This window comes from Gadus morhua, chromosome 5, assembly GCF_902167405.1.
Source record: "Gadus morhua chromosome 5, gadMor3.0, whole genome shotgun sequence".
Taxonomy (NCBI): domain Eukaryota; kingdom Metazoa; phylum Chordata; class Actinopteri; order Gadiformes; family Gadidae; genus Gadus; species Gadus morhua.
The window spans coordinates 6945001-6971954 of record NC_044052.1 but is presented as its reverse complement, the minus strand read 5'-3'; the positions used below and the strand labels follow the sequence as shown (position 1 = coordinate 6971954).

Genomic DNA, 26954 nt, shown 5'->3' with positions numbered 1-26954 from the left:
CATGCCAAACCGGGTATGAAAACACCCAGAGCAGGATAATACATCCCCTGTTCCCCCCTCCTTTTTTTTTTTTTTCTGTCAAATGAATATCAGCCACACTGCAAACCATTCAGACCGGCGTCATCCTGTCGGTCGTTTCCATTGCTGGGAAATCAAATGGCATTATGAAGCAAAAAGCATTTCTGAAGTCGCCGTGTTAAAGCTCCCATGCGCTACCTGTCACAAGAGGCCTCTCCAGTGTTATGTAATTTCCCAGAATTCGATATCCCGTCCATTTCCTGCCTCTCCCAGGTGAGAATTCATGGCTGTAAATATTCCCCCCAGAGAGACATCCCTGCTTTCCTCCACAAAAGTAAAATGTGTTGACAAGACACATGTGTTAAACAAGTGAGACAAGAGCATGAAGTGTAGAAAATATTCTTTCATTACGTTAGACTGCAAATAAACCAATGCATCTAGGACTTGTGTCCCGACGCATTGAAACCACACGCATTGAAAACATTTCATGAATTGAAGTGGATGAAAGACTTAGGCTGTGTACACGCCGACAAATACTTTATTATATTAAGTGCCTGTGCCCGTGCCGCTTTTCGGTGCAATTGATGAGGGAAAAAAACACTGCTTTGTCTCCAATGAATGTGTGTGGAAGGGTTTGATATTGTGCTATATGGGCACACAAAATTATTCATACAGTTCTAATTGGTTTCTGTCGTGCGCTGTGTCTTCTGATTGGGCTTCTTATGGAGCAGCTCAACTCTAGATTTTGTTTACCATTCCACTTGAGTCCCGGTTGATCGCTCCCACCCTGACATGCATTTTCACACGCTTATCTGGCACGCACAACTTGATCCTGTTTCCACGCCTGATCCGCACTTCATCCACGGTTGAGCTTGTATTGTTTCCGAAGACAATGCACCACTTTTGTATGACACCGCCGGCATGAAGTGTTGCCTATAATTGGTGAAGTGGTTAGAGGTGATACTCTGTAATTTTTTCTGGTTATTACGATAGGAGTTTGACCTTCATGTTCAATTTACATCCTAGAAATGACCAATCACTGTGACATTCAGAGGACAACATTAGCTTTAATGCAGTTTGAATAGACACAAAATTACAGTTTGACCACCCCAATTACCTTTTAAACTTCACTCTGCTTCGGCTTTGTAGTTCTCAACAGCACGCACCATCGGGTAAGTGATCGGTACCTTTTCGAACCTTTTCGATATTTGCTGAATTCCCTCCAGCACTGTACTGGACTCTTCGCCTCTGTGCCGGCCTACACGCGTGACCCCTGATCTGATGAGGTCAACCAGGGTCACCCCCGGGCTTATCTGATCCCCAAGATCAGGCAGTGTGAGACGTAGCATGCGGACCAGAGACCCTCGAGACACCCTCCAGCCAGTCTCCGGCTGACCCCAAACGGGACCCCCAGCACATCGGGACCCACCAGGGCCCGTCCTAGGTGCCAAAGGCCCCGAATAGCTGAATACATGAGGGCTGAGGAGCCGGCCGTGTCCAGGGCCGCCCTGCGCATCGACGGGAGACATCGTGTTCCTCATGCCGTGTGTGAGGAGGGGGTCGTGACCCAGCACATGTTGGAGTTGGCAGAGACCTGCCACGCCGGCGGGCGCCTTACCTTCTTAATTCCCCTCCCCCCCCCTCCTTCCTTCCTTTCTTTCGTCCTTCCCAATAACAATTTATTATTTGAAAATGAAACGCAAGAGGCTCTGAAGTGGAAATAAGGTTTGGAATTTGAAAACGCCAGAAACCGCTCATGGAAACGCTTGGAGTGACTTGGGGGTTTCGCTCTTTATTTTCTAGGCAATGCTCTTAAGAATCTGGCTTTGTTTGTGCTGGAAGCCTTATTAATTTGAATGTTTTATGGCTGATGTGTGCATAGGAGGATGGTAATGTGGTAATGTGAATACCACACATGCAGCATAATACCTTGAATATACTGCAGTGCCTTGTAGCAGTGGGAGCTTTTTAATGTGTAACTTAATCTAGACTTTTAACAGGTGCCTCCGCATGCCAATGGAGTTGACCTTGGGCAGGCAGTTTGATCTTTGGTGGAACGATGCCTTCCGCAACAGATGTTGGTAACCTGAGTAACACCTTGCTCAAATGTACCTGAATCACAGTCGGGGGGGGGGGGGGGGGGGGGGAAAAGGCATTTGAATGGCTACAGCAGAGGTTGCAAATCATGTTTATTGGTGCTGGATAACTAAATGTTCATTGCTGTAATAGCGTGTATGAAATTGAGATCCAGCGTTCCATAACGAAGACTTTTACTGGTAGGTTTTTGCCAGAGGTGAGGCTGGTCATCAATAGATTACAGATGACTTATGACTAACAATTCATTGGGATCCTTTTTTTGGCCGACTTTGTCTGGCAAGCAAAAGTGTCTAATTGAAGTGATGTCATCTATTCCTTGACTTTGGTATCATAAAAAAAGTGTGTGTTAAGGTCCACTGTTGAAAAAATAAAGAAAAAAAGTGACGACGAATAACACTGCTCGATTTAGCGTTTTCAAGCACAGGCAACTATTCAGGCAGTAAATTAAACTACATCACCCAGTGCCCCAAATATCAACAGCCTTCCTTTCTTTCCTTTTTTTCCCTTCTTATCCGAGACAAGTTGAAAATTACAGTACTTTACCCGGGCCTCTGTTAAACTGCCAGGGTAAATGTTGCGTTGGACTCAATGTTTTTCAAGGGGCAAATTGGAACGGCTGTAATTCGTCTGAGCGGAGAGCTGCAGTTAAAGTTGTTAATCTTAGCATGGAGATCTGTGCTGGCAGGGCATGCAGAGCGTGTCAGCAGCGGCGCAAGTGAAGCAGCCGCGACCAGCGAGGGAGCACACAAACACTGGACTCCATTGTTTTTTCGTTTTTTTATTTTGGGTCCTGTTGCTCGCACACCGAAAGGGGCAGACAAGGCCGGGAGTTGTGGAAAAGACGTGCCGAGTGGTCATTTAAGTGCCCGAACGACTCCCTCAACCCCCCCAAAAAAAACCTGCGATTCATATCAGTTGGTTGTGGTGTGCAGTGCTACTTTCACCAAAATTCCAATTATTTTGCTGGCCTTCGTTTGTAAGCTGTTTGGTCAGTGGGCTTTGGTAGGAAATAAAATAAGTTTTGTCTAGGAAAAGTAAGGCAGCACTGTGCTTGCATAAGCTGCAACCGATTTGTCCTGCTTAATCACCTGGAAAGGTTGTCGTTGTCGGCTGTGTAAAACGCAATCAAATGGACAGTTCAATTATAGAAAGAAAATTATAGAAAGTTGATCGTGTTGCCTTATCAGAAGATAAAGTAGTCCTTGACACCACCGGAAAGAACCTTTTTATAAATGGATATACTTGTATTCGGAACAATTCTTTGGCCCTTGGCCCTCTTAAAAAATATTAATTTGACTTCTACTCCAAGACATTTTTCTATGAGCAGCATTATTGTATGCAAATGAGCTTCAACGTTGATTGATTTATGTGTGTAACATGTCATTGAATTATTATGGGATGCTTTAGCATCATTAGACAAAGGGGTCAAATGCATGCATCATGTTCCACCAATCCCTTTATTTCCTGGCCGAGCAAGGCACAATGTGGCCTAAAACATCTATTCTTATCCCCGTTTATTTTATTGTGCAAAGTTTCACATGGTAACTTTATTCTCTGGAACAGACACGCAGACGATGACGTTAGGGTTTCTGTCTTTTTATTTTTTTAAACTTAATTTACTAAACAAACAAAGCGTCTCAGAGCTTTGCTGTGGATTCCCTTTTCCAAACGGTTCCTGTTTTGGACAAGCTCAGCATTCCAAATGGCACTGATCAAGACATTTCTTCCTATCCCACATTTTCTATAATTATTTTTCCTGACATGAATACAGGCCCAGGGACTCCCCCCCCCCCCCCCCCCTCCCCAGAAACCAAACAACTGACAGGGCTCCTCCTCCGATGTCATCAGTCTGGTCTAAACAACAGCAGATGTATAAGAGCCCCGGGCCCGCTTCGCTCTCGGCAACACGCTTTCTCGAATTGGGCGTTGCAAATGGATGTCAGACGTTGTTTAGCACTCCAATGTGAAGTTCACTTTTTACCTGAAGGTTTGCTCTCCAGCTGTCTGTCTCTCAATGATTACTGAGATGAGAGCGATGGTTAGAAATGCCGTGACCCAGTTCATATAGAGGCCCCCTGATTGGTTTAGCTCTTTCAATTGGATGCTTAGGTGGATTATGGTGCAGAGTATCACCTCTCCAATGTCAGAACCAGGAAGGAGATGGAAGGAGAACAAACTAAGATGACATTACTTTTTTACCCCGGATAAGTGTTCTTTGCTATTCTTGTCTGTAAAAAATGGATATGCAAGTTCTATACTGATTTCCAACCTGCATAAGCAAAAGATGTATATTAACAATATTGGCAAGCTTTATTGATGTTTTGCAAAAGACCTCATGCAATGTTGTCTAAATCACTGGTTTGTCTTTTGGTTGATCACAGGAACAAGAGGACCCCAACAAGCTGGCCACCAGCTGGCCCGACTACTACATCGACCGCATCAACTCCATGGCTGCCGTAAGTGACTCCCTCTCCTGTCCTGTCCCCTGTCCACCTGTGTGTCTATCTAGAAGGGTCTGAAGATGGCCAGTACTCTCCGTCGCTCATGGTGTAATATGTTCCCACGTCATCGTACGACCTCCGTGGGTGTGCCAGTTGGCTCTCTTTTAAAACCTTGCTTTATACAACATTCCCAGGTTCACATTTTCTGACCCTTTTTGGATCCAGTCCCAAAGCAGATGACGCATCGACTCGGCCGTTCAGTGGGAAGAGGTCTGAGAAACGGAGATGAACCAAAAATGACCACGTTACTTGTTTTAAAAGTCAATGAACCGTTGGGTGAAATGACATCACAGGATTACTACGTCCTTATTCTCTATGAATCATGGCGTTACCGCTCATAGGTCATGCTTGTTTATAATCTGTTCAGTGTATCTGTTCTCAATGAAAAGGAAGATGGTTCAACTCGAGCGGTTCAGAAAAATTGTTATAATTAAATTGTATTATCGAGATAGCGTATTTCAACCTTGGCCTAAATTTCTGCTTTTCTTTTTCTTCTTTTGATGCTTAGCTTTTGTTGCCAGTGGGAAGTCTGGCTCAGAAGATGCTATGTGGTTTGCATGTTTTCGTACTTCTACAAAGTAACTTGGATTGATCTTGCATGTCATGAAGGAGCAGGCAGGCTAGGCATCTTGCTCCAGGAGGTCATCAGCCTAGATTGGGGATCAAACCCGTTCGGATTTTTTGATGTTGCTCACCTTAACACCAAGTGCTCAAACCAAGAGTGAATTCTGCAAAAAATGGAGATGAAGTCCACCAGGATTGCCGTCGTGCCATCCCCCCCCCTGAAATCCCCACACTTGTAGTTGGCAGACATGTAATGAGTTTTCTTTTTTTTTCATTTCTACTTTACCCCTGCTTTCACAGCAAAACACAACACAGGCAACCCCTGTTGGCTCCCCACATGCCAGCCAGGTCTCTCTTATTAAGCGTAACTTGGACACACTCTCTTTCTGCCCACGCTCTGCCAAGTGTTTTCTCCCTCTAGTCCGGCCGGAGGAGGCCCTTCTCAGCTCTGCAGGGAGTCCATCACACCTTTGGCCTCGGGGGGTGTACAGTCGGCGGGGTCAGGCGCTGTGGACAGTAGCTGCAAAGGGAGCCGATGAGCATAGTTTTATCTTTGAAGGGTTTATACATATATATTTATATTCATCATAGAGTGAGTTGGACAGGAAGTCATGAGAGAGGGAGAGAGAAAGACATGCAGCAGTAGACCATGGGCAGGAATCGAGCCCGGGTCACCTTCTCACCATGGCTCATGCTTTTTATTCATCCCCTTCTTTTAAGTCAAGCGATGGCATTTTGCTATTTGCATGACGTAATCAACACGCACACGGTCTCAATCCCAACAGCCGTGGCTATGTTTCACGCCGACCCTGAAACGGCCACCTACACTTGAAAACAAAGCTCTGGTTGTAGGGCACTTCGAAAAACTGAGGGGTTGCAGGGAAGGACCCACGGCTGACTAATGACATCCTGATGTGGACTTTTGCAGGTGAGCTCGAACACGCACAGAAAAAAACAAAACGGATGTAGAGAAGAGCCATTTTGGCTAGACTTGTAAGCACGGTGAACGACTTGCAGCACAGTCAGAAGCATTCACCTCGCTCCCTCCTTCCGTCCTCCTGTACCCTTCAACAAACAGCCGTGTCAAGCGTCAAAACTGAACATATTCATTTGGTAGAATGGGAGCCAGATCCTTCAATGCTTGACAGAGGTTGTCTCGGAGCCATCTGGATGTCTGGAAAGTTGACGTACAGTGGATTTTTTTTTGGCTTCACCGTTTCTGGTTTACATGCCCTCGTCTTTCAGATCTGACTTTGTCTGGAAGTATCCACGGGGTTGCCACTGAATCTCTTCAAAGAAACAATGTTGAACCTACTTTTATTATACACTCTGATAACTTCATGCCGAGGAGACATGGGTAGCCAAAGTAGTGTAGCGTTTGTTTAATTTAAATCTTGATGTCTGCCGGCTCCTCTATATTGGCCCAGGGTTACCAGATGTAGTTGTTTGGATAATGGGATCACACTCTTTCTTTCGAGGGAAGCAGCGTTTTATCCTGTTGGTTAATGAATGTGTTTGCCCTGTTAAAAACGTCTCTGCTACATTGGTTGATAATTAAACATTAAACCTCCAGTGTTGAGCAGCTTTAAAAATAATGCCTGATAAAGTGAAACGGAAGCCCTTTGCTCCCAAATTATGTCGGCCCCTTGATGTTGTTGAGGAACGTCTAAATGTGGCGAGCAAATGGATTAACGCCAACACTGGATTATGGCTGTTGCTTTGTTTCCGGCTTAATTGTTTCAGGCTTGATTAGAACTAATTGCATGCAAGATTTTTTTGGGCATGCGGTGTATAGCTGCCAAGAGCTTTTAATAGTGAAATGGAAAGGAAAAATGTGCAGAATGTGATCCTTCTGATTAGTGGTGATTGTGGTGACTAAACATGTGCTCTAATTAGCTCTAATTAGGTTGTGATTATACATATTGCTAGTAACAAATCTAAGACATGCATTCCTTTTTAAGATGGAAATCTATTCCAACATTTATTTTCAAAGTTATACTTTGCTCTGTGTTGTAATGAATGTACTGCTATCCACAACCAGACCTCCTTTCAAAACCAAACTTAAAATTACTTTTTAACATTAATTTATAACGTGTTTGTATTTAAAAAGAAAACAGGGTTGCAAGCAGAGTTTGGTTTGTTTCCGTCTCACCAGCCTCAAATTCCACAATTATTAAATGTCTTGCTCAAAAGAACTGTGCTCCCCATTGTGTGTTTGTCTGCAGATGCAGACCCTGTTTGCATTCGATGAGGAGGAGATGGAGATAAGGAACAAGGTGGTGGAGGATTTGAAGACAGCCCTTCGCACTCAACCGATGAGGTGAGCGTCGAAATGCTATTCACCGCAAATCCCAGTTGAACATTTCTGTGCATGTACTTTTGCAGCACCTCATTGGGATCCATGACATATTCATTATGTTTATCTTGCCACGTTGAGGCATCAAGAACCACGTTCCATGTAAGGTTTTATGCTACAATAAATCGTCATCTTCTATGTCATTTTGGGCAGTCGCCATAATTTTTTTTTTTTAAACAACTTTTTTTGGCAAGATCTCTCCAGCATCGCCTTGCTTTTGCTTTTTATTTAGGCCTTTGCAGCTGCAAGTCCTCGCTCATCAACCACTAAAAAACATTAAAGGGCATTAGACGGCTCTCTAATATAAACTGCCTCCCTTTCAGTGGCTTGTTTTGAGCTGTCCGTCAGCCAGTGCCAATTGCATGATGTATCGGTCTGGTCCGAGGAGGCGGGTGTCGAGTTGTTATCTGGGGAACTGACGGAACCAAGGCGAAGAGTGACAAAACCCTGAGAGGGCGAGAGGGAGAGAGTGAGCCATCACAAGTGTCTGGTTCTATGTCTGGCCACTGTCATGTGGGGCGGCACGTACACAAAACCCTTGGATTGTGTCACTTGACATTTAGTGCACATACTGTATAGAATCGTTGCGGGTCTGAAAGCCCCCCATCAGTGAGCGAGGCTCGGAGTCGACTTTCACACTCACTAAAGTTGGCCGGAAAGGCCGTTTTCTTTGGTTTGTCCCTTCTTCCATCAAGCCAAACGGTCTTGCAAATACAATGTAACCTTCCCCCTTGCTCTCCTCCTAAATGATTTACGATATCGTGACCTCAATGTTCCTACATTTAAACTTACCACAACTCTGTCCTCGCTCATTCATGAATGCCCCTGCCTGGGGTCGGTTGTGTAAGTGCATTAGAGTGATTGGTGTGGCTGCCAACACATTGCCTGCAAACCAGCTGGCTGTGGTAAATCGCTGTAGCGGTGATCTGAGTAGGTGCACCCGGCATAATAGGGATTTATAGGAGTAGCATGGACAGTATACTTAATGACAGCACCCTGCTTCTTTCCTCCTTTTCAAATGCTTGACATAAGGGGACAAAGGAGCAGTGTTTGGCGAGAACTGTGCGGCTTTGTGTGTGTGTGTGTGTGGGCCGAGGCTGAATAAATGTTTTAGTTCAGCAAACCCCTGTTTAAATCAGATGTGTGCACCGTTTGAATCCATTGGCATAGGTAATGGTTGGGAAGAAAAGATAGCACAGCTAGCTCCCTGTAGGCTGTTTATTTTAACGAGTGGATGCTTTAGTTTCGAAAAGGTCAAGAAAAAGCTTCGGAAATAATCCAGTTGGATAACTTAAACCAAGCTGCGTCATCGTCATTATGTAGTAAGATAAGATAAGCCTTTATTGACTCCCTTAGGAGAAATTTGTCTTGGGCATTTGAGAGAACACGGGTGATGAAGCAGCACACCACACTCTATCTACACACGATGTAAACGTATACATACACAATCAAACTACAGCTCAGTAACACACACAGTAGTAGCATGGGATCCAGCCAGCCTCTGTTTACTTTTGTTACTGTTGTCAAAATGTTAACACATTCATATGAGGTGTCTGCACTGCAACGCCAGGGACTCACCGAGGGCTAGCTAAGCATGCTTCACAGTATCACCTGGAGGCAGCGTGTTTAGGTGTGAGATTTCCCCTGCCTTGTAAAGGCTCCCAAGTGCAAACGTGTGACATGTTTCCTTCTTTCTTGTCTTTATTGAGACCACAAGGTCGCACGAGGAGACGTCCACACCTCCTCTGGACACTTAGTAATGAGCTCCTCTGGAGGTCCGTAGGGGGCCCCCCCGAAAACATGGTAGACATGCAGGGGTGCCCAGCAGCCGAGACAAATTCACACACAGACACAGACACGTAGACAGGCACACGCGTGCACGTGCAGGACATTGATAGCTAATCAGCCACACGGTTGGCGTTCTCGCTCTCGCGCGGACGAAGAGGCGTGGAGGAAGCCACGGTCGCCCCCCCCCCCCCCCCCCCCCCCCCCCCAGGCACGTTTCATGGTTGTCGCCTTGACAACGATGGGCTTCACAACTGATCACTCTGTGCCTGTTGCTCTATGGACATCACGTGACACTTTCTGAGAGATCACGCTTTCTGTGACAATCCTGCTTGGCCTTTTCTGCGGTGTTAAATTCAAGTGAAGCACATTGAATATGCTGTTGTAGTTGTAGGGTCATTATAATAGTATGTGTTGGCTTCATGCTGTACGCTTATTTCACTGTCCTTTGAGACGCAGAGGTCTCTTTCACAAGCATCAATTGCTACATCTGCACGTAGCTAAACTGAAGGGGGCAGTCCCCAATTTAGCTGGCAAATATTTGCTCTCTTCTCTAGCATCTAACTCGAGCCTCAACACTTCTTTGGGTTGGGTTCACATGGGTGTGTTTCTTCCACTATAGTCAACAACACGGGTAGTCTTGTTTATGGATGACCGGTCTATCTACGGAAATGCAATGCCAGCCCCCACCCACTGGACCAGATACAGTGGAGCGAGTAAGGAAGCCTCGGAGGGTAAAATGAGAACGGAAGCAGGGGCAGACTGGTGGCTGGAAGAAGATCCTCCCGTCTAGCTTCCTGATATAATTATGTGGACAGGCGGTATATTTGGCCCATGGTAAAAAAAACAAAAAAATAAAAGCATTGACATATCCATTCGAACTGACAGCCTGCTCATAAGAAATAATTCACTTTAGAGGGAGTGTGTGTGTGTGTGTGTGTGCGTGTGCGTGTGCGTGCGTGCGCGTGCGCGCATCATCATTCATAGATGTGTATTCATAGATGTGCGCTGCAGGTCTCCGGTTTAGTCTGGCTCCATCCACACAGCACCCAGGAGTGGCTATGGCACTGGAGCGGCACCTCCGGAGGATCCGGGCGCCCCGACCCCCTTCCCCTCCCTCCCACGCTGCCGAGGCTATGGCCCCCTGGGGACTGGTCCATAAACCTCATCTGTAAAAAAACCCTTTCCTCCTCACCAACATCAGTGTACACACACCGCAGACGTGGGCTCCATGTGCAGCCAGGCTCGCCGTGTCTCTCTCGCCCTCCGCCCGGCCCCCTGGTCGGGAGCCCCCACTGGTCGCACCAGGGGGGGGGCTTCCGAGGATTTATTTGAGTTTGAGCCGCGGGCGTATCGAATGACGTCTCCCTGCAGCCACCGCAGACACCTCACCTCCTCGAACACGCCTCCCTCCCTCCCTCGGCCCTCAGGTCTCTAGTTCAGTGTCTGGAAGCCCTTTTCAGCAGAGAAGTGTGTGTGTGTGTGTGGGTGTAGGTGTGGGTGTGTGTGTGTGTGTTGGGGGAATGGGTGTGTGTGTGTGTGTGTGTGTGTGTGTGATTTAGGTCTCTGAACCCAATGTGTGTGCAGTTGATTGAGGTAACAAAGAGATGGCGAGTGTTTATGTGTGTGAGACACTCGTGTGGACTCACCGGCGGTTACGGCTTTGAGGTGAGCGTGACCTCTCCACCAACCCCCTCAGCGTTTCTTTTCCGCACGTCATCCGCAGAAGAAGAGAGTTTATTCCAAACCCCAGTGGTGAAACCTGATTCAGTGGAGTGATGCACTGGGCCACCCATATTACACCGTGGTGTTTGCTTGTCTTCTGCTCTGATTCAGAGTTACTTCATGCAGGACATACGTTCACACAGCCCAGAGTGTTCATCATGGAAACAACATCACATGAATGGCATCCCATTAACCAAAGCGTAAAAAAAAACACACCATCCAATGGCTTGTTGGACACTGTTGGATATGACGGACAGGGCAGTATTGGCCAAGAGCACAAAGCCATTTTCAAGAAACTGACCCAGGACCTGTAGCCTCGGCTACAGGTCCTGGGTCAGTTGGTCCTGATGGGTGGAGGGTAGCGGTGGTGGTGGTGGTGGTGGTGGTGGAGGTGGTGGTGGTTCTGGGTCATGTACCATGGGTCGTGCCTTGGCTGTGTCGATGAACACTGACTGGCAGGGTTCCATCTTCCAATAACATTGGGGATTTTATTTTTGTTCCTTTGGTAATCATAATATTTCAATGTAATTTTATTGTTGCTAATATTCCTTCCTACAATTTGTTTGACAATACTCAACAGCCACACTAACGCACGTGCACACATGCACGCGCGTGCGCACACACTCATTGTATTATATATATATCATATTTGTCCAATGATGTATTTTAAATGAAGTCACATTTTGAATTTCAATTTTTCTTTCTGTTTGGGGATTTTGGCTAGGCAGTAGCCGTGTGCAACGCTGAGATCATAGCGTCGTCGGCAGTCGTAAAGTATGAGCTGCCTTGAACCAAATCTCAGCGGGGTTGAGAGAATGCAACAAGGGGGGGGAAAAAGCACGCCGCTCAGCCAAGCTTTAATGTCACCGAACTTATGAGGAGAAGGAGAGGTTGAGGAAGATGAGGAGAAGGAGAAACGAGAGGAGACTACAGAGTCAGGAGAGATCAGATCAATTTATGTTGTGGAAATCCTAGGGGAGGGAGTGTTGGAGGCGTTGGAGTGGGGGAGGGAGAGACCTGGCCACAGATGAATGTTCAGTACCGAAGTCTACGCCTGCCTTGTGCCCACGCACGCAACACAACGCAAGACTGGGATCCTGCCCCCTGCTGGAACCGGTGCACCACATCATCATCGTCTTCCATTGCGTTAAACACATTCATCCTTCACAGATTGATTCCCCTCGCCTTCCCCCTTCCAAAATCTAATCTTTGTCAGAGGTGGGTCCCGCAAAACCACCAACCACGGAGGATAACATGTCAACATGCAAACTCAAAATCTTTTCCATCCGACCCCAGTGCGTCGTCACGGATACGACCAGACACAGAGGTTCCCTGCCAGGGTTCGGCTCTGCCTTGTTCTGGTCCGGGCGTCTATCTGTCTGTCTGTCAGTCTGTCTAATATCTGAGGGGAAGAGCGTTGTGGATTCAATACAATAGATCCGTTCAGGCCAGGGCCTTCTGTTCTCGCGCGCGCGCGCGCGCGTGTGTGTGTGTGCGTGTGCGTGTGCGTGTGCGTGTGCGTGTGCGTGTGCGTGTGCGTGTGCGTGTGCGTGTGTGTGTGTGTGTGTGGCGGCCATGAGATCATACAGACACGGCTGGAGACCGGAGGATTAAAGGATGCATTTGAGAGTATGTTTCCGGCGGTCCGGCCAGATGAACCATATGCGTCTCTGTGTGCATGTGGTCCTTGAATCTGGGATTAAATGTTCTTAAAAGGCGGTTGGACATGCAGACATGATTTTGCGTAAATTAGGCTTTGTTCTTTGTACTTTTCTATGCTTGCTGTGCCAAGTAAACAGTGGCTGAGAAGAAAGAAACTTGACTGCTACTCTTCTGAAATGTATTATTGGATACAAACTGTCTGATCTGCAGTAAATCTAGAAAAAAAAGAGCGTTCTGCTCTGTTTATACACCACCCTCCCTCCATTACGTTGTCCTTACAATCTCTTTCCCTCCCTCTGTGTTGGCTCTCGCTTTCTCTTGCTCTCGCTCTCGCTCTTGCTCTCTCTCTCTTGCTCTCTTGCTCTCTCTCTCTCTCTCTCTCTCTCTTGCTCGCTCTCTCTCTCTTGCTCTCTCTCTCTTTCTCTCTCTTGCTCTCTCTCGCTCTCTCGCTCTCGCTCTCGCTCTCTCGCTCGCTCGCTCTCTCTCTCTCTCTCTCTCTCTCTCGCTCTCTCTCTCGCTCTCTCTCTCGCTCTCTCTCTCGCTCTCTCTCTTGCTCTCTCTCTCTATTGGGTCCCTCTGTTGGCTCTCTCGATGTCTGTCTGTGCGCTCTCTTGTGAGCGGTCATTTATAAAGGCCCATCAGGAATCTCAATGCGTGGGAAGATCATTTGCTAACAACAACAACAACTTTCCATGGAGGCTGGATGTCACATTCCAGCCCCTGAACAGAGTCTAGTCTGTCAGCGACGAGGCCTGCTTCCTCCTCTCCCGACCGAGGGGGGAGGTCATGTTATTGTAATTAGTCTATTTATTGAGGTGATGGAGATTGATTGGAGAAAAGACAATTATCGCTCTAGACAAAGCAGTGCTTGAGTTAAACTTCTCATACCAGTGCATATTTGGAGAAAGCTTATGGGATGAGTCAACAATGAAGCTAAAAAACAATAATATCGGTACATTATTACAATAAATAATCCTATAATTGTGTGCAAGAAGTTAGTATTCCCTTCAACAAGTCGGTCGCCAGACATTATCTCTTTTGTCCATTGTTTGAAGTTATCCCTTTCATCCTTCAGCTTGCTTTGTGTCCCCACGCGTCACTCTCGCCAGGTTCGTCACGCGCTTCATCGAGCTGGACGGCCTCACCTGCCTGCTGAACTTCCTGCGTAGCATGGACTACGAGACGTCGGAGAGCCGCGTGCACACCTCGGTGATCGGCTGCATCAAGGCGCTGATGAACAACTCGCAGGGGCGCGCCCACGTGCTGGCGCACCCGCAGAGCATCAACACCATCTCCCAGAGCCTGCGCACGGCCAACATCAAGACCAAGGTGGCGGTGCTGGAGATCCTGGGCGCCGTGTGCCTGGTGCCCGACGGCCACAAGAAGGTGCTGCAGGCCATGGCGCACTACCAGAAGTACGCCGCCGAGAGGACACGCTTCCAGGTCAGTCGGCCGGTGGGAAGGAGGGCTGGGCGTGCGAGGCGTTGGGACGGCTCACCCGCCGTCCCAATAACCGATCAAGTTGACAAAAAAGATAATTAAAGATTCTAGTGACTTTCTCAGATTGTAATTAGAAGTGTCTTGACAACACGATGGACAGGATCACCACATTGAGTTCAACTTCAACCTTTTGCTTGATCTGGTCTGTTAGCTGAGTGGCACTCGTGGAGATGGCTCGCTGTGAAGTCTCGCCAGAGTCGCGTTGTTGCGGGAACTTCCCCCGAGTGGTTGCAGAACGGGAGCATTGGAAGAATGAGTTTTGGAGAGTGGAGTGCCGACTATAGTTTGTTGTGTTGGACTACGGAAACTGTAGCTTATTTTTAACTCAAACATTTGGGTGAAGGAGGGGTTGAGATTTGTCATGACAATATGGGCATTTCCTTCAACAACTAATCTCTCCAGAGATTTCAGAGCGAGACTTCTACTGGGTCGAGACCCGGTTGGACACTAACAAAAGTTCTGTTCTCTGTAGAGATCCTTCAAATATTTTTGTCAGACATTGATGATAACAATCTGAACCCGTCGGGGACAAAAACATGAACATACATTGAGGGGTTAGGGATGATGGAATGCTATTGCCCAAAAGATAACATTGCAGCAGGATTCATGGATTACAGCTACAGCATTCTCACTCAATACTGGAATTTGAAATTAGTCACTCAGACCCAAAATGTTGCCTACGTTCCATGTTGAAAATAAGTTATCCTTTAAGGACTACTCTTTGGTTTCGTGTTGCCAAGTCCCACATGCCGTTGTGTCTCGTTTGCCCTTGGACAGCAACATGGCTTGGGAAGTATATGTGCTGCGTTAAATGTGGTATGTTGTCTTTTCTTTTTTTATTACTTATGGAACCCAAATACTTGGGATGCCATTGGTGAAGACGCGAGTCATGCAAGGTCTCGGGTTAATTAGGGCCGACTGGGTTGTTCTGTCGGGGGAGAATAAGTCATGGCGCGCCCGTTTTGATGACCCGTGGGACCCGGCGCCCGCCAATCCTCAGATGTGCACTTTAGCGCACAGGGTCAGCGCAACACTTAGCCGCCCACACTGGGGACGTGCGGTGGAGGTATAAAGCATCGCGCTAAAAGCAACCATGGGGAGTTAGCATGAGGTTGGTTGGGGGGTGGGGGGGGGGGGGGGGGGGGCAGGGGTCATAATGGTAACCCAGCATGACTGTGTCAACAAGACAGAACTTAGTGGCACCGAGGGCACAGTAAATCGAGGCACCTTAGGTTAAACAAACACCACAGGGTGATTTCAACCAATGTTGTTACCCTAACCCTTTTTTTGGCTGTTTTTGTAATGCTTTTAGGGTGTGAAACTATGTTGGAGGGTGAACCCCCCCCCCCTCCCCCAGACACTAGAGGGTTTGAGCAATGGCCTGGTTAAATTTTACGAGTCAGACTATCCTTTTGTAACTCAGTGTTGAATGAGCTCACGTTTTTAGTTGGGTACTCCTTTTGCCATGAGCAAAATTACCCTGCCGGACATGTAAAACTGATGTTTTCCGTGTGTCTGTGTGTGTGTGTGTGTGTGTGTGTGTGTGTGTGTCTTTGTGCGCGTGTGTGTGGGTGTGTGTAGACGCTGCTGAACGAGTTGGACAAGAGCACGGGTCGCTACAAGGACGAGGTGAACCTGAAGACGGCCATCATGTCCTTCATCAACGCCGTGCTGAACGCCGGAGCGGGAGAGGTCAGAGCCGCTGTCATTCCCACTCCTTCCTGTCAGGCCAACATGTTGGGAATACCTAAAGTGTTGGGCTTCGTATTCAACCACCCCCCCATCCTCTCCATCAGGACAACCTGGAGTTTCGTCTGCATCTGCGGTACGAGTTCCTCATGTTGGGCATCCAGCCCGTCATCGACAAGCTCCGGGGCCACGACAACGCCACCCTGGACAGGTGCGCTTCGACCATCGCTCGACCAATTGCAATGAGGCGTTTAGTTTGAAGGGTTACTGCGCGAGTGGACGATTAGGAAAGATCTGTTGTCATCAGTTTTTATTCTCTGTGGGTGAATTTTTGTCTCTGTTTTGGCTGTCTCTATCGTTTGGTCTCTGTGTGTGTGTGTGTGTGTGTGTGTGTGTGTGTGTGTGTGTGTGTGTGTGTGTGTGTGTGTGTGTGTGTGTGTGTGTGTGTGTGTGTGTGTGTGTGTGTGTGTGTGTCGGCCTGTCTCTCGCTCCACGTAGACACTTGGACTTCTTTGAGATGGTGCGTAACGAAGACGACTCCGAACTGGCCAAACGTTTCGATCTGGTGAGTTCATTCATCTATTCATCTTGTACTCACTAGTAGTAGTAGTTCTACACTTTTGTGTTGACTGTGACAGTCCTGTATGAGTGCCCGTTAAGCAGTACGACACATAGTTGACGGTCACAGAGTACAGGATTCGCACCCAAAGTCAAAAGTCAACTAAAATCCTCATGATCGTCCTCGTCGTCTTTGGGTTCTTTGCCTGCAGACCCACGTGGACACAAAGAGCGCGGGCGCCATGTTTGAGCTGATCAAGAAAAAGCTGAACCACACAGAGGCCTACCCATACCTCATCTCCATACTCCAACACTGCCTGCAGATGCCCTGTGAGTACACCCATAGGTCCCAGCCTTCCCAAAGGTCACAGAAAATCTCATATCGGCCAGGAGTTCTCCCAGAGGCGCACTTCTCTGACACTACCTGACATTTGATGTCGGTTTAAATATTAATATTATTCTTTTTATTATTATTGTTAACAGTATAAATCATACGGTGAGGGATAGACGCAACCATCTTTGAGGTGAGGCGTAGGAAACTTCTGATAAAGGTTGATGGTTGCGATACGGTCGGGCTTGTAAACGGCACCATGTGCTTTCATTTTGAGAGTTGTAATTGAGAACATGTCTCTCTCTGCCTCTCGCTCTCTTGCTCTGCCCCTTTCTCTCTGGCTCTCTGGCTCTCTCTCCCTTTCTCTTTCTCTTTCTCTGTGTCTTTCTCTTTCTCACTCTCTCTGTCTCGATGACTCTCTGTCTCTCAATGTGTCTCTGGCTCTCTCCCTGTCTCTCAATGTCTCTGTCTCTTTCTCTGTCTCTCAATGTGTCTGTCTCTTTCTCTGTCTCTCTCCCTGTCTCTCAATGTGTCTGTCTCCCTCCCTGTCTCTCAATGGGCCTCTGTCCCTCTGCCTCTCTCCTCTCCCTCTGTGTCTCTGCCTCTCTCCCTGTCTCTCCTCTCCCTCTGTGCCTCTCCCTCCCCCAGATAAGCGAGGCGGAGGCAGCCTGCAGCACTGGCAGCTCCTGGACCGTATCCTCCAGCAGATCGTCTTACAGGACGACAAGGGAGAGGACCCCGACGCCGCGCCGCTGGAGAACTTCAGCGTCAAAAACATCATCCGCATGTAGGCCGCCCTGCACTTGGAACACACACACACACACACACACACACACACACACACACACACACACACACACACACACACACACACACACACACACACACACACACACACACACACACACACACACACACACACACACACACACCCTTATGCACACACACGCCCCCTTGCTCTTTACTGTATACAGGTACTGGGCGACACGCGTCCCCATCCTTCTGTCTACAGTATTTCCATGTTGTCTGAGTGGGGTCCAAGAGGTTTTCGTCTTTTTCCCCTCTTGGTTTGTGTGTTGGCTCGCGTCTCCGGAAGGTTCCTAGTCTCCTAGTGCACTCTCACAGCCTCACCAGCAAGAAGCTGTATGATGTAACCGCAATTTGTGTTTCATTCCTCAGCAAAAAGACACTTAAGACGACAAAACAAAGCCCTAAATTTGCCCCAAAACTAGAGCCTCACTGCCAAGCAAAACAAGCAGTAGAAAATGCCATAAACGGGTGACCGCGTCTATAAATTATTCCTCGCCGTGGAAACAACACAAACAGAAATAGTTGTGTGCCAAGCTTCTGCGTTCCTCCCTTGTGCTGCCCTACAGCGCGGCTTTGGGATTTTGATTGGACGACGGAGGGGAAGATGATGTGGCGGCGAGGTCGGAGGAAGCGACGCTCCATTGGCTCCCAGTGGCATGAAAGCGGAAGCCCGAGATCAAAGAGAAACAGCCCTAATCCCATCAGGCCCCGGCAGGCCGGCCAAGTCTGGCCCTGCTCAGGTGCTGCGAAGCAGTGGCTTGGCAATAAAAAGATGCCTCGGAAAAACATTTCCTTTCCAAAGCTTAAAAGCAGCCCTCTGCATATCACCGGGAGTTTACAATGGCCTGCCTGTCCTCCCTCCAAATTAATAATTGACTTACATTTCTTCACTTCGCTTTATTTGTGATGAATCCTGCTCCCGTGGAGCGCGCACACACACTTAATTGTTACAACCTCTCGTCTACTTCATCTGGCCCTTCACTCTGGGTCTTCCCCTGGTCCAGTTTGTCTGGCGAACGTGTGGGCTCCATCAGTCATTCCCTTGTTTATTCTCGCCAGAGAAAGTGCAGCAGTGGGGGGACTTGGACACTGTAGTACACCCCTTCCCCCCCACCCACCCATCACCCGCTTTGGCTCCACAGCTGCTGTTTTACGCCATCAGCAGCACACTTTAGTGTCGTTCTGTTTAGCTGCAGAAAGGGAGCAGGTCTGGTGAAGGCGACCGGTACCTCTCTTATCATCGTCAACCTGGAGGCCATTAGGCCGGGCCAGTCTCACAGTCCAGTCTGAGTCTGGGTTAGACTTGCAGTGTGTCCGGAAAGGGAGGGCTAATTATCCTTCTGTACGGGATGTATTTTTGGTCCATTATATTGGCTGCTTGCCGATGGGGGGGGGGGGGGGGGGGGGGGGGGTGTGTGTGTGTGTGTGTGTGTGTGTGTGTGTGTGTGTGGGGGGGGGGGGGGGGGGGGGGGGGGCAGGTTAAGCAAACAGAGGACCTGGTTGTTAATCACCGGCGGTTTGTGTGGCGATGGTTCTGACCGCTCGCTTGCGCGCCTCACCCGAAATGTAACACTCTTCCTGAAGTAAAAAAAAACCTGCAAAAGATATTTATTACAGTGGAAATGTTTGACAAAATAAATGCCGTTATTTTTAATGAACGCTCTGACTCGTTTTCTTGAGCAGGAGAAGGCGTTGCCGTGATTATAAAGTCCACAAGTTTTTTGTTTGGTTAAGAACACAAGCACTTGCGCAGAAAGTGTTTTGTGTTTTTAATTCTAGTCACCAGTGCAAAGTGACCTGCTGTGCTACACGCCCTTGGTTTGTCCTGCCTGCTCTCTGTGCCTCCCGCTGCAGCCTGCACCGTCATTATTCTCCTGTTTTCTTCTTCTCTCAGATCTAGCCACGGCCACCTTCAAGGCTCCAGGTGTCATGTCTCAATCTCTATTCCCATCTCATAACCTCTAAATACTTTCCATCCGATTCAACTTATAACCTAAAGCACAAGGTCTGTCTCTGGCATCATTAATGTGACCGGTCAACTCAGCTTCACGTCCAAACAATCCACTAAAAACCTCTGCAGACCCAGTGTCTGGAGCTTGCCATAACCATGGATATAACTTGAAACCATAAAGCTTATGCTATGCAGCTTATGTGGTTCCGAACTGGCAAGCATTCCGAATTTCATGCGCATATTTGGTAAATCGACCATGATTCCCAGTAAAAGAATAATTGCCAAACCATACAAAGCTGAATTTCATTAAATGTTTGAGTCCCGGCTCCTCGTAAGACTGCAACAGATCCCAACTCCACCCTGCTTGCTTCCTAAGTGCTCTTGAATGAGCGAGGCCCGTGCAATGTCTTGTAAATCTACAGGTTCGGTTTCATGCTTGTGTCGTTTCCTGTTCTCATCCTTCAGGCTGGTCAACGAGAATGAGGTGAAGCAGTGGCGAGAGCAGGCGGAGAAATTCAGGAAAGGTGAGGCTGGTTGTTGGTAACACTGCGCCCTGGTGGCCCATGAAGGAACTGCACCTCACAATGTGCTAAACACCCGATCCGCTTGAGGTCAAACCCAGTCAAGTGTATTATCACACTCTGTATCACAATGACCTTCTCAAATACACATTCTAGCCTCAATCTGCTGCTGTCACTTTACATTTTTTGAGAGATATTTTCCTTTTTTATAGATCACGCAGAGCTGATGGCTAAACTGGAGCGCAAGGAGCGGGAGTGCGAGACCAAGACCTCGGAGAAGGAGGACATGATGAAGACCCTCAACAAGATGAAGGACAAGCTGCAGCGCGAGGGCGAGGAGCTGCGCTCGGCCCGCGAGCACGTCCAGGACCTGTCGTCGCGGATCCACGACTTTGCAGTGAGACTCGCATTGATGCTTTGAACGTTGGAGCAAAAGCAATCTCGTAATTGGGAGTCGATTGTTATTGTCTTGCGGGGATTGGGAGGGTTTGATCCTGGGCCCTAAGCCCAGTGAAAGACCTCAAGGGTAATGCACTTATCGTATCTGATAGCGACGCCACCGGTTTGTAATGATCAACCATCGGTCAAGTAGCTGAGGCCCGCCTCACAATGCTGTCAGGACCAAAGGTTTATCCCTGTTAAAGATAAACGATGGTTACAAATCGGCGGGAAGTTTGCATCACCACCCTCGCAACGAAGGCTGCCCATTTTGAAATGTTGATCGGATTTCTCAAATATAGTCTAATTTGATTTGATTTTTTTCACCTCTCTCGTCGTCTTTCCCAAAAGGGAGGGAACGTGGCGTTCCCGGCCGCTCCCGCCCCTCCCGGGGCCCCCGTGGCTCCGCCTCCGCCCCCCATGATGGGCGGCTTCCCTCCGCCTCCTCCTCCTCCTCTGCTCCCCTTCGGCTGCCCGCCTCCCCCGCCGCCACCTCCTCCCGGAGGCCCGCCCCTGCCGCCCGGAGCCCCGCCTCTCTTTGGAGCCCCGCCCCCTCCGGCTCCGCCCTCCTTCGGCTTGACGAGCAGCCAGCGCTCCAAGTCCATCCCCCAGCCCTCCCATCCCCTCAAGTCCTTCAACTGGGCCAAGCTGGGAGAGGTATCGTAGTCCGGACGCCGAGCACTGCATGTATTTTGCACGGGTCTTGGATTAAAATGATGTGTGTTGCGGTTTCCTAAAACAGAGGGGATGGTAGAAAGACCCACCATTGTGACATGGTATAAAATGCACTTCTGCAAAGTCTCTCTGAACTCATAATAACCTATGCGTAAACTGTAGGTTTCTTTGAAAAGGTTAAACTATCTATTAATGCAATAATAGGAAGATAACATGAATGATTACCATCCTTTCATTATTTATGAACCTGATCAGCCCATTTTTCTTTAAACGTCTTCTAGGCATAGTTCTTTACTAATCTCGTGTGCAGAGACGGCATGGGATTCAAATCCTGAATTTATTCTTCACTTCTTCAATTCTTTTTGCCTTTTGTTCCCAGAACAAGATCACGGGTACCATCTGGCACGACATCGATGACCTGCGGGCTTTCCAGATCCTGGACCTCAAGGACATTGAGAAGATGTTCTCAGCGTACCAGAGACAGCAGGTTCGCTTCTGGCTTTCCCCATGCTTGCATTGTGGGCAGGACGGACATGTTGGACTGCACTTGTGTTAATTAACGTTGTTGTTGTGTTAATGGTATGGAGGGGGAGGGAGGGTATGGGTTAGGGAGAAGGTTTTATGTATTATTGATTGCAGTAATTGATTATCTTTTGAAATAGATTGATTGGGGATGTGCTTTTGCACGTGTGCCATCAAGGCCTGGGCTCTGCTCACAGAAGCTGGTCACCCAGAATGCCATTTTCTAGAAGTGTTTTTGCGCAAGCGTTAATGCTTGCATGAAGATGGAGTAGGGAACTATGTTGATTGAAGTAATACACAAACCCATCCAACTTTAGAACAACATTACCCAGTAGTTTAATTTACTATGGTTTTCAAAATTGCCCATAATGCATTGCGACGCTACAGGGTTTACTTCAGCTTGAGCCGTCTTATTCTGATGATGGAAGCAGCTTATTCATCACAAATATGGTTTCTAGTAATCAGCATTGATACGGAGTGTGCTACAAGCGCGATGGGAGGGCAATGCATATCTCCCTGTGGAAACATTACAAAATGGTTACAAGCCTTCCACTCCTACAGTGCCAGCCACATGAAATGCAGTGCTGTTTCCCCCAGGACTTTGTAGTTAAATAACTGGGGCGCCGTGGCTGTTAATTACAGTTGATATGTGTTCAAAGAGGGGGTGTTTTTACTGGTCTCTTTAGCAGAGCAGCAGGGAGGTTTTGTAGTAATATTGCCACCGTGAAACCCAGGGCATCCCCACGGCTACAATGACAGCCCTGCTCCAACCGGCAATGGAATCAGATGAGGGTCAAACATGTCAGTCAATGATTTGTATAATTGCCTGCATGGCCCTTTATTGGACAGAGAACCACTTTTTGTTTTTACTAGATCCCTGTAGGATAACCCTGATCATTGTAGACCATATGTTCTTCGATGTGTACAAAGTACAATTCCTTTTCCTTGATGCTCTTGCTTAATTTTTAAATTCCTAACACCTGCTTGTGGGTGCCACCACCTCAGTCCTGAACCGTTGACCTGTCGCACGCTGGTTTCACTTACTGTTTGGGCTTTGTTTCCTCCTCTCTCGCTGCACGCTCCTCCACTGGCTGAACAGGAGCTGCTCACTAACCAATCCTTCAAACAAGTGAGTAGAGGGCCTCCGCAGCATTTATACCCCGCCGCCCCCGACTGAGCCTCCCATTCTCTCCTGTGATTCGTCAGACCGTCGACATGAAAGGGGACGACGGGGACGGGTGCAGAAAGTATCTGTGAATGTTTTGTCTGTGTGTGTGTGTCTGTGTGTGTTGCGTTTGGTGTTCCTCTGCTTATGTTTTCTACTCATTTCACCGGGTCCATAAAAGCAAAAGTGGCCTTGGCTTTTATGAGCCTCAATCCAGAAAGGGATACGACTCCTCTGTTCTGGATTAAGGAAGTACTGGATTAATAAAGTACAAAGTAAAGTCTGGATGTACTGAAGTACATCTGATCTCAATTGGGAGGCGGGGGGGGGGGTTCACAGTGGCAGGTTTACTAACGTCGTCCGACTAATTCTGCACGTCAGCATCGGTTCTGTCCCAGTGCCAGTGCCCTCGTCCCCGTAACCGTCTCAGTCCCGATGTTTTATTGTGACCCCGTATCGGAACCCCTTTGTGTCGGCATGATTAAAGTTACGGATTCACAGATGAAGAAAAACTGACACGCCAATTACGTGGATACTTATGTGTGAACCGTAGTCCGTCAGAGACGCCCTGGAGCATGTGTAAAAAATACATGTCTTTGGCAGTTGCTTGCTCCAGTGCCGACCTCCATGGGTCTTGTCGGTCACAGAGGGCAACATGGACCCTTTAAAAAGAGTCTGTTTTTACAAGCGGCATCCGTTTTACACACACACACACACACACACACACACCATGCACAGCTACCGCAGCGGGCAGGAAACCAGATGAGGCTACGAATAGCGTTTGCTATTCCACGTAGACTCCAAATGTAGTTCCATATTTTTACATTCAAGTCCCAGACAGAAGTACTCTTTAGGTGTGTGTGTGTGTGTGTGTGTGTGTGTGTGTGTGTGTGTGTGTGTGTGTGTGTGTGTGTGTGTGTGTGTGTGTGTGTGTGTGTGTGTGTGTGTGTGTGTGTGTGTGTGTGTGTGGCGGAGGGGGGGTTATTTATATATATTATTTTCTAAATCAAGATTTGTGTGGAGCTTTGCAAAATATCTCGTAGGCCTCAACTGAGGTTTTATTCCTGTTCTGCAGAGAGGTTTATAGGAGTGCATGCGCCCAGTGTTTACTCGCCAAAACCAATCGGCTCCCAAGACTGCCGCTGGATTTGCTGCGCCTTGCCCAACGGACCAATGGCGGTCGAGCCTTTTCACGACATTTTCTGAATGTTTTTATATGCCGTGCATGATTCGGTCTAGAGAATTCATGGCTACACTCGCCTTTTTAGCTCTCTCTCTCTCACTCTTGCTCGCTCTCTCATAAACGCCGCGTAACACCTGATACATGCAGTAGGACTTGGCCAGGGCATCTATTTCAACTCGTGGCGGCCCAGCGTTTTCGCTCTTGACGAATGATTTGGCAACATGTTGCCCGGCACTTAATCACGCTGCCGATCATCGGGTTTCCACTGGTTAGCTTTATTAAAACAGCCCCAGAGTGATGGGTTCCATAACGGCTCCTCTCCACGGCCTTTGGATGTGGTCGTGTCCTGCGGTCTCGTCGCTCCAAACCGGAGCGTGACGTCTACGGCAGCCGGTCAGATCTGAGGCACCGCAGCTAAACCTGAACAACTCAGTACTAGAGTGTCCAGGGGAGGGGAAAAGGAGAAAAAAAATTTGCTGTTTTGTCCGAAATCGAACATGCTTTCTTTGTTGTGTTTATTTTTTATTTCTTTTGTCTCCGTGCAGAAAGAAACGGGTTCTATGGACGACCTGTACGTGAGCACGAGGAAGGTCAAAGAGCTGTCGGTCATCGATGGCCGTCGCGCACAGAACTGCGTCATCCTGCTCTCAAAGTACGTGGTCTCGAACGTCGCTGCTGCCTTCTGAACGTCGAACATCTCTGGTCGAGGGTTTTGTACACAAAAGGAGGTGTAATCGCAAGAATGAAGACCACGTCATGCATGTCGTTTTGTGTGTTTGGGTGTTGAGAGCATGTATGGACATGCTCAGGACCAGGAAGTGAACCAAAGGTCCCTTCAAGACATCTGTTGTCATTGAATTACCGCTCATTGATTCCATTTTGGTAAAGTGGGCTAGGAACAAAGCGCAGAGTGTTAAGACACTTCTGCTCCCCACTTCTCATCCATAACGTGACACCTAAATTGATCCTGGCCTCCCAGCAAGTGGTCAGTGATACACTATACCTTAACACCAATCAATGTGCACCATTTAGGGGTCAGCTTTACAATATGGCTGCAGTATCTATACATCCCTACGCCACCAAAGCCTCGTTCTTTCAGAGACACCGAAATTGGACCCCCTCCACACACACACACACACACCCTCTTGTAGTTCAATAAACGGCTCTACCAGGTTTTCGGGGTTCAAAACTGACAAACGCACACAATCGTGGGGGTCAGTCTTACTGAGGTCATTTTCAAAGGATGAGCGATCCCTGGGGCACAGGAACAGGGCCTCACGGGGACGGCCACGAGCCTGTGGGCTCTGTTGGGCCGGTTGAGCACATTATTGATCCTAACTCGCCCACCCTAACCATTGATCAGATAGCACTAACCACATCTGCTCCATGCACGCTAGGTTGAGCACAAGGGAGAAAGCTATAAGTGCACTATTGGCCACGGAGGGGGGTGTGTGTGTGTGTGTGTGTGTGTGTGTGTGTGTGTGTGTGTGTGTGTGTTCAGGGGGTATGGGTTCAGGGGGTATGAGTTCATTTTACGAAAGGATTTACATGAGACCCACACAATGGAGTTTCTGAACAGATGGATCAATATTCATTGTATATTCAATATTCATCAATATTCATCAATAAGCTGTTCGGGACAATACCACGTAGTGCAGCAATGTGTGATTGTTGTCCTGCAGGTTAAAAATGAGCAATGAAGAGATCAGGAGGGCCATCCTGGAGATGGACGAGAGGGAGGAGCTAGCCAAAGACATGCTGGAGCAGGTAAGGGCAATGATGCAATGGCAGAGCAATCCATGCAAATCATAGTCACCAACTGCCGCCAATGTTTGGATTGGGATTAACTAGTATCTACAAAGTGTTTTGCACTTGTCTTTCAAAGGATTGTAGTCGGAAACCAGTCATCCTAAGAGTAGGCCGATTTTTACATTTGTTTTTATATTTTGAGTTTAATATTTGAGCAGGTCATATATTGATTGGACAATTTTAAACTGGTGTGGACTGGTGCATTTGGACGACTTTGCCATGGTATATTTGCAGCTTTTATTTTTTCTCATACTGATTGTTCCCCCCTGTTCTCCGGTTCTTCCGCCGTCCCCTGGCAGTTGTTGAAGTTCATCCCAGAGAAGAGTGACATCGACCTGCTGGAGGAACACAAACACGAGCTGGAGCGCATGGCCCGTGCCGACCGCTTCCTCTACGAGATGAGCCGGTAACCCACAGCCTTTGAAACACCCTCGGCATGGAAGGGTTCTGGGTGGAGGGGGGGATACATATGGGAAGCAAGCTTATAAACCTTAAGAGCTTATCTCAAGAACCGCGCGAATGTACAATCTCCATGTAAGTACCAAAGAACGGTTTGAACTCGTTCTTGGTTTACACTATGTATTATAAGGCCCCCCCTAACCCCCGAACCGCCACCCTCTTGGGGTTGAGCTATTGCTATGCGTGTTGCAATTAGTGTCTTTGTGTCAAAGGTGAGCTTGCGAAATAAAGATGTTATGACATCAAATATTGCATGATCATTACATTTAAGCTGCCGGTTGGTTATGCAGGATATGCATATCAATAAAAAACAAATGGAAGCAAACCTTGCTGTGTGTTAAGGACAGGGTGGAAGTAATGATGGATGGGTGTTGTTAAGGCCTACCCAATGGTTTATGTTTCCTCTCTCACATGCTGTTTCTATGGCTCCCTCAGGATTGACCACTACCAGCAGAGAATGCAGGCGCTGTTCTTCAAAAAGAAGTTTGCGGAGAGACTGGCAGAAACCAAGCCCAAGGTTGAAGGTGAGGAGAAACAGCTCCCAGACGAGCCACAAGAGTCTCACCAATCCACAAGCCACAATTTACATGAATGTGTCATTAGAAGATCATAAATGAACCCAATTGTAGTATTGG

At 47.9% G+C, this 26954-nt stretch overlaps 1 protein-coding gene across 4 annotated transcripts in view; it reads left to right on the top strand.

Annotated features, from left to right (window-relative positions):
• The window catches only part of daam2 (dishevelled associated activator of morphogenesis 2), a 75883-nt gene that overhangs the window by 39164 nt on the left and 9765 nt on the right, over positions 1-26954 (top strand). For 3 of the 4 annotated variants that reach the window (XM_030356134.1, XM_030356133.1, XM_030356132.1), the window contains 17 exons: positions 4497-4571; positions 7406-7500; positions 13818-14151; positions 15790-15900; positions 16005-16108; positions 16396-16462; positions 16668-16785; positions 17435-17573; positions 20013-20071; positions 20281-20465; positions 20858-21163; positions 21561-21668; positions 22803-22832; positions 24597-24703; positions 25734-25818; positions 26160-26266; positions 26755-26843. In XM_030356134.1, coding sequence (XP_030211994.1) covers positions 4497-4571; positions 7406-7500; positions 13818-14151; positions 15790-15900; positions 16005-16108; positions 16396-16462; positions 16668-16785; positions 17435-17573; positions 20013-20071; positions 20281-20465; positions 20858-21163; positions 21561-21668; positions 22803-22832; positions 24597-24703; positions 25734-25818; positions 26160-26266; positions 26755-26843 — 2119 coding nt within the window. The remainder of the gene's footprint in view (positions 1-4496; positions 4572-7405; positions 7501-13817; positions 14152-15789; positions 15901-16004; positions 16109-16395; positions 16463-16667; positions 16786-17434; positions 17574-20012; positions 20072-20280; positions 20466-20857; positions 21164-21560; positions 21669-22802; positions 22833-24596; positions 24704-25733; positions 25819-26159; positions 26267-26754; positions 26844-26954) is intronic. The other variant, XM_030356135.1, reaches the window with a different exon arrangement.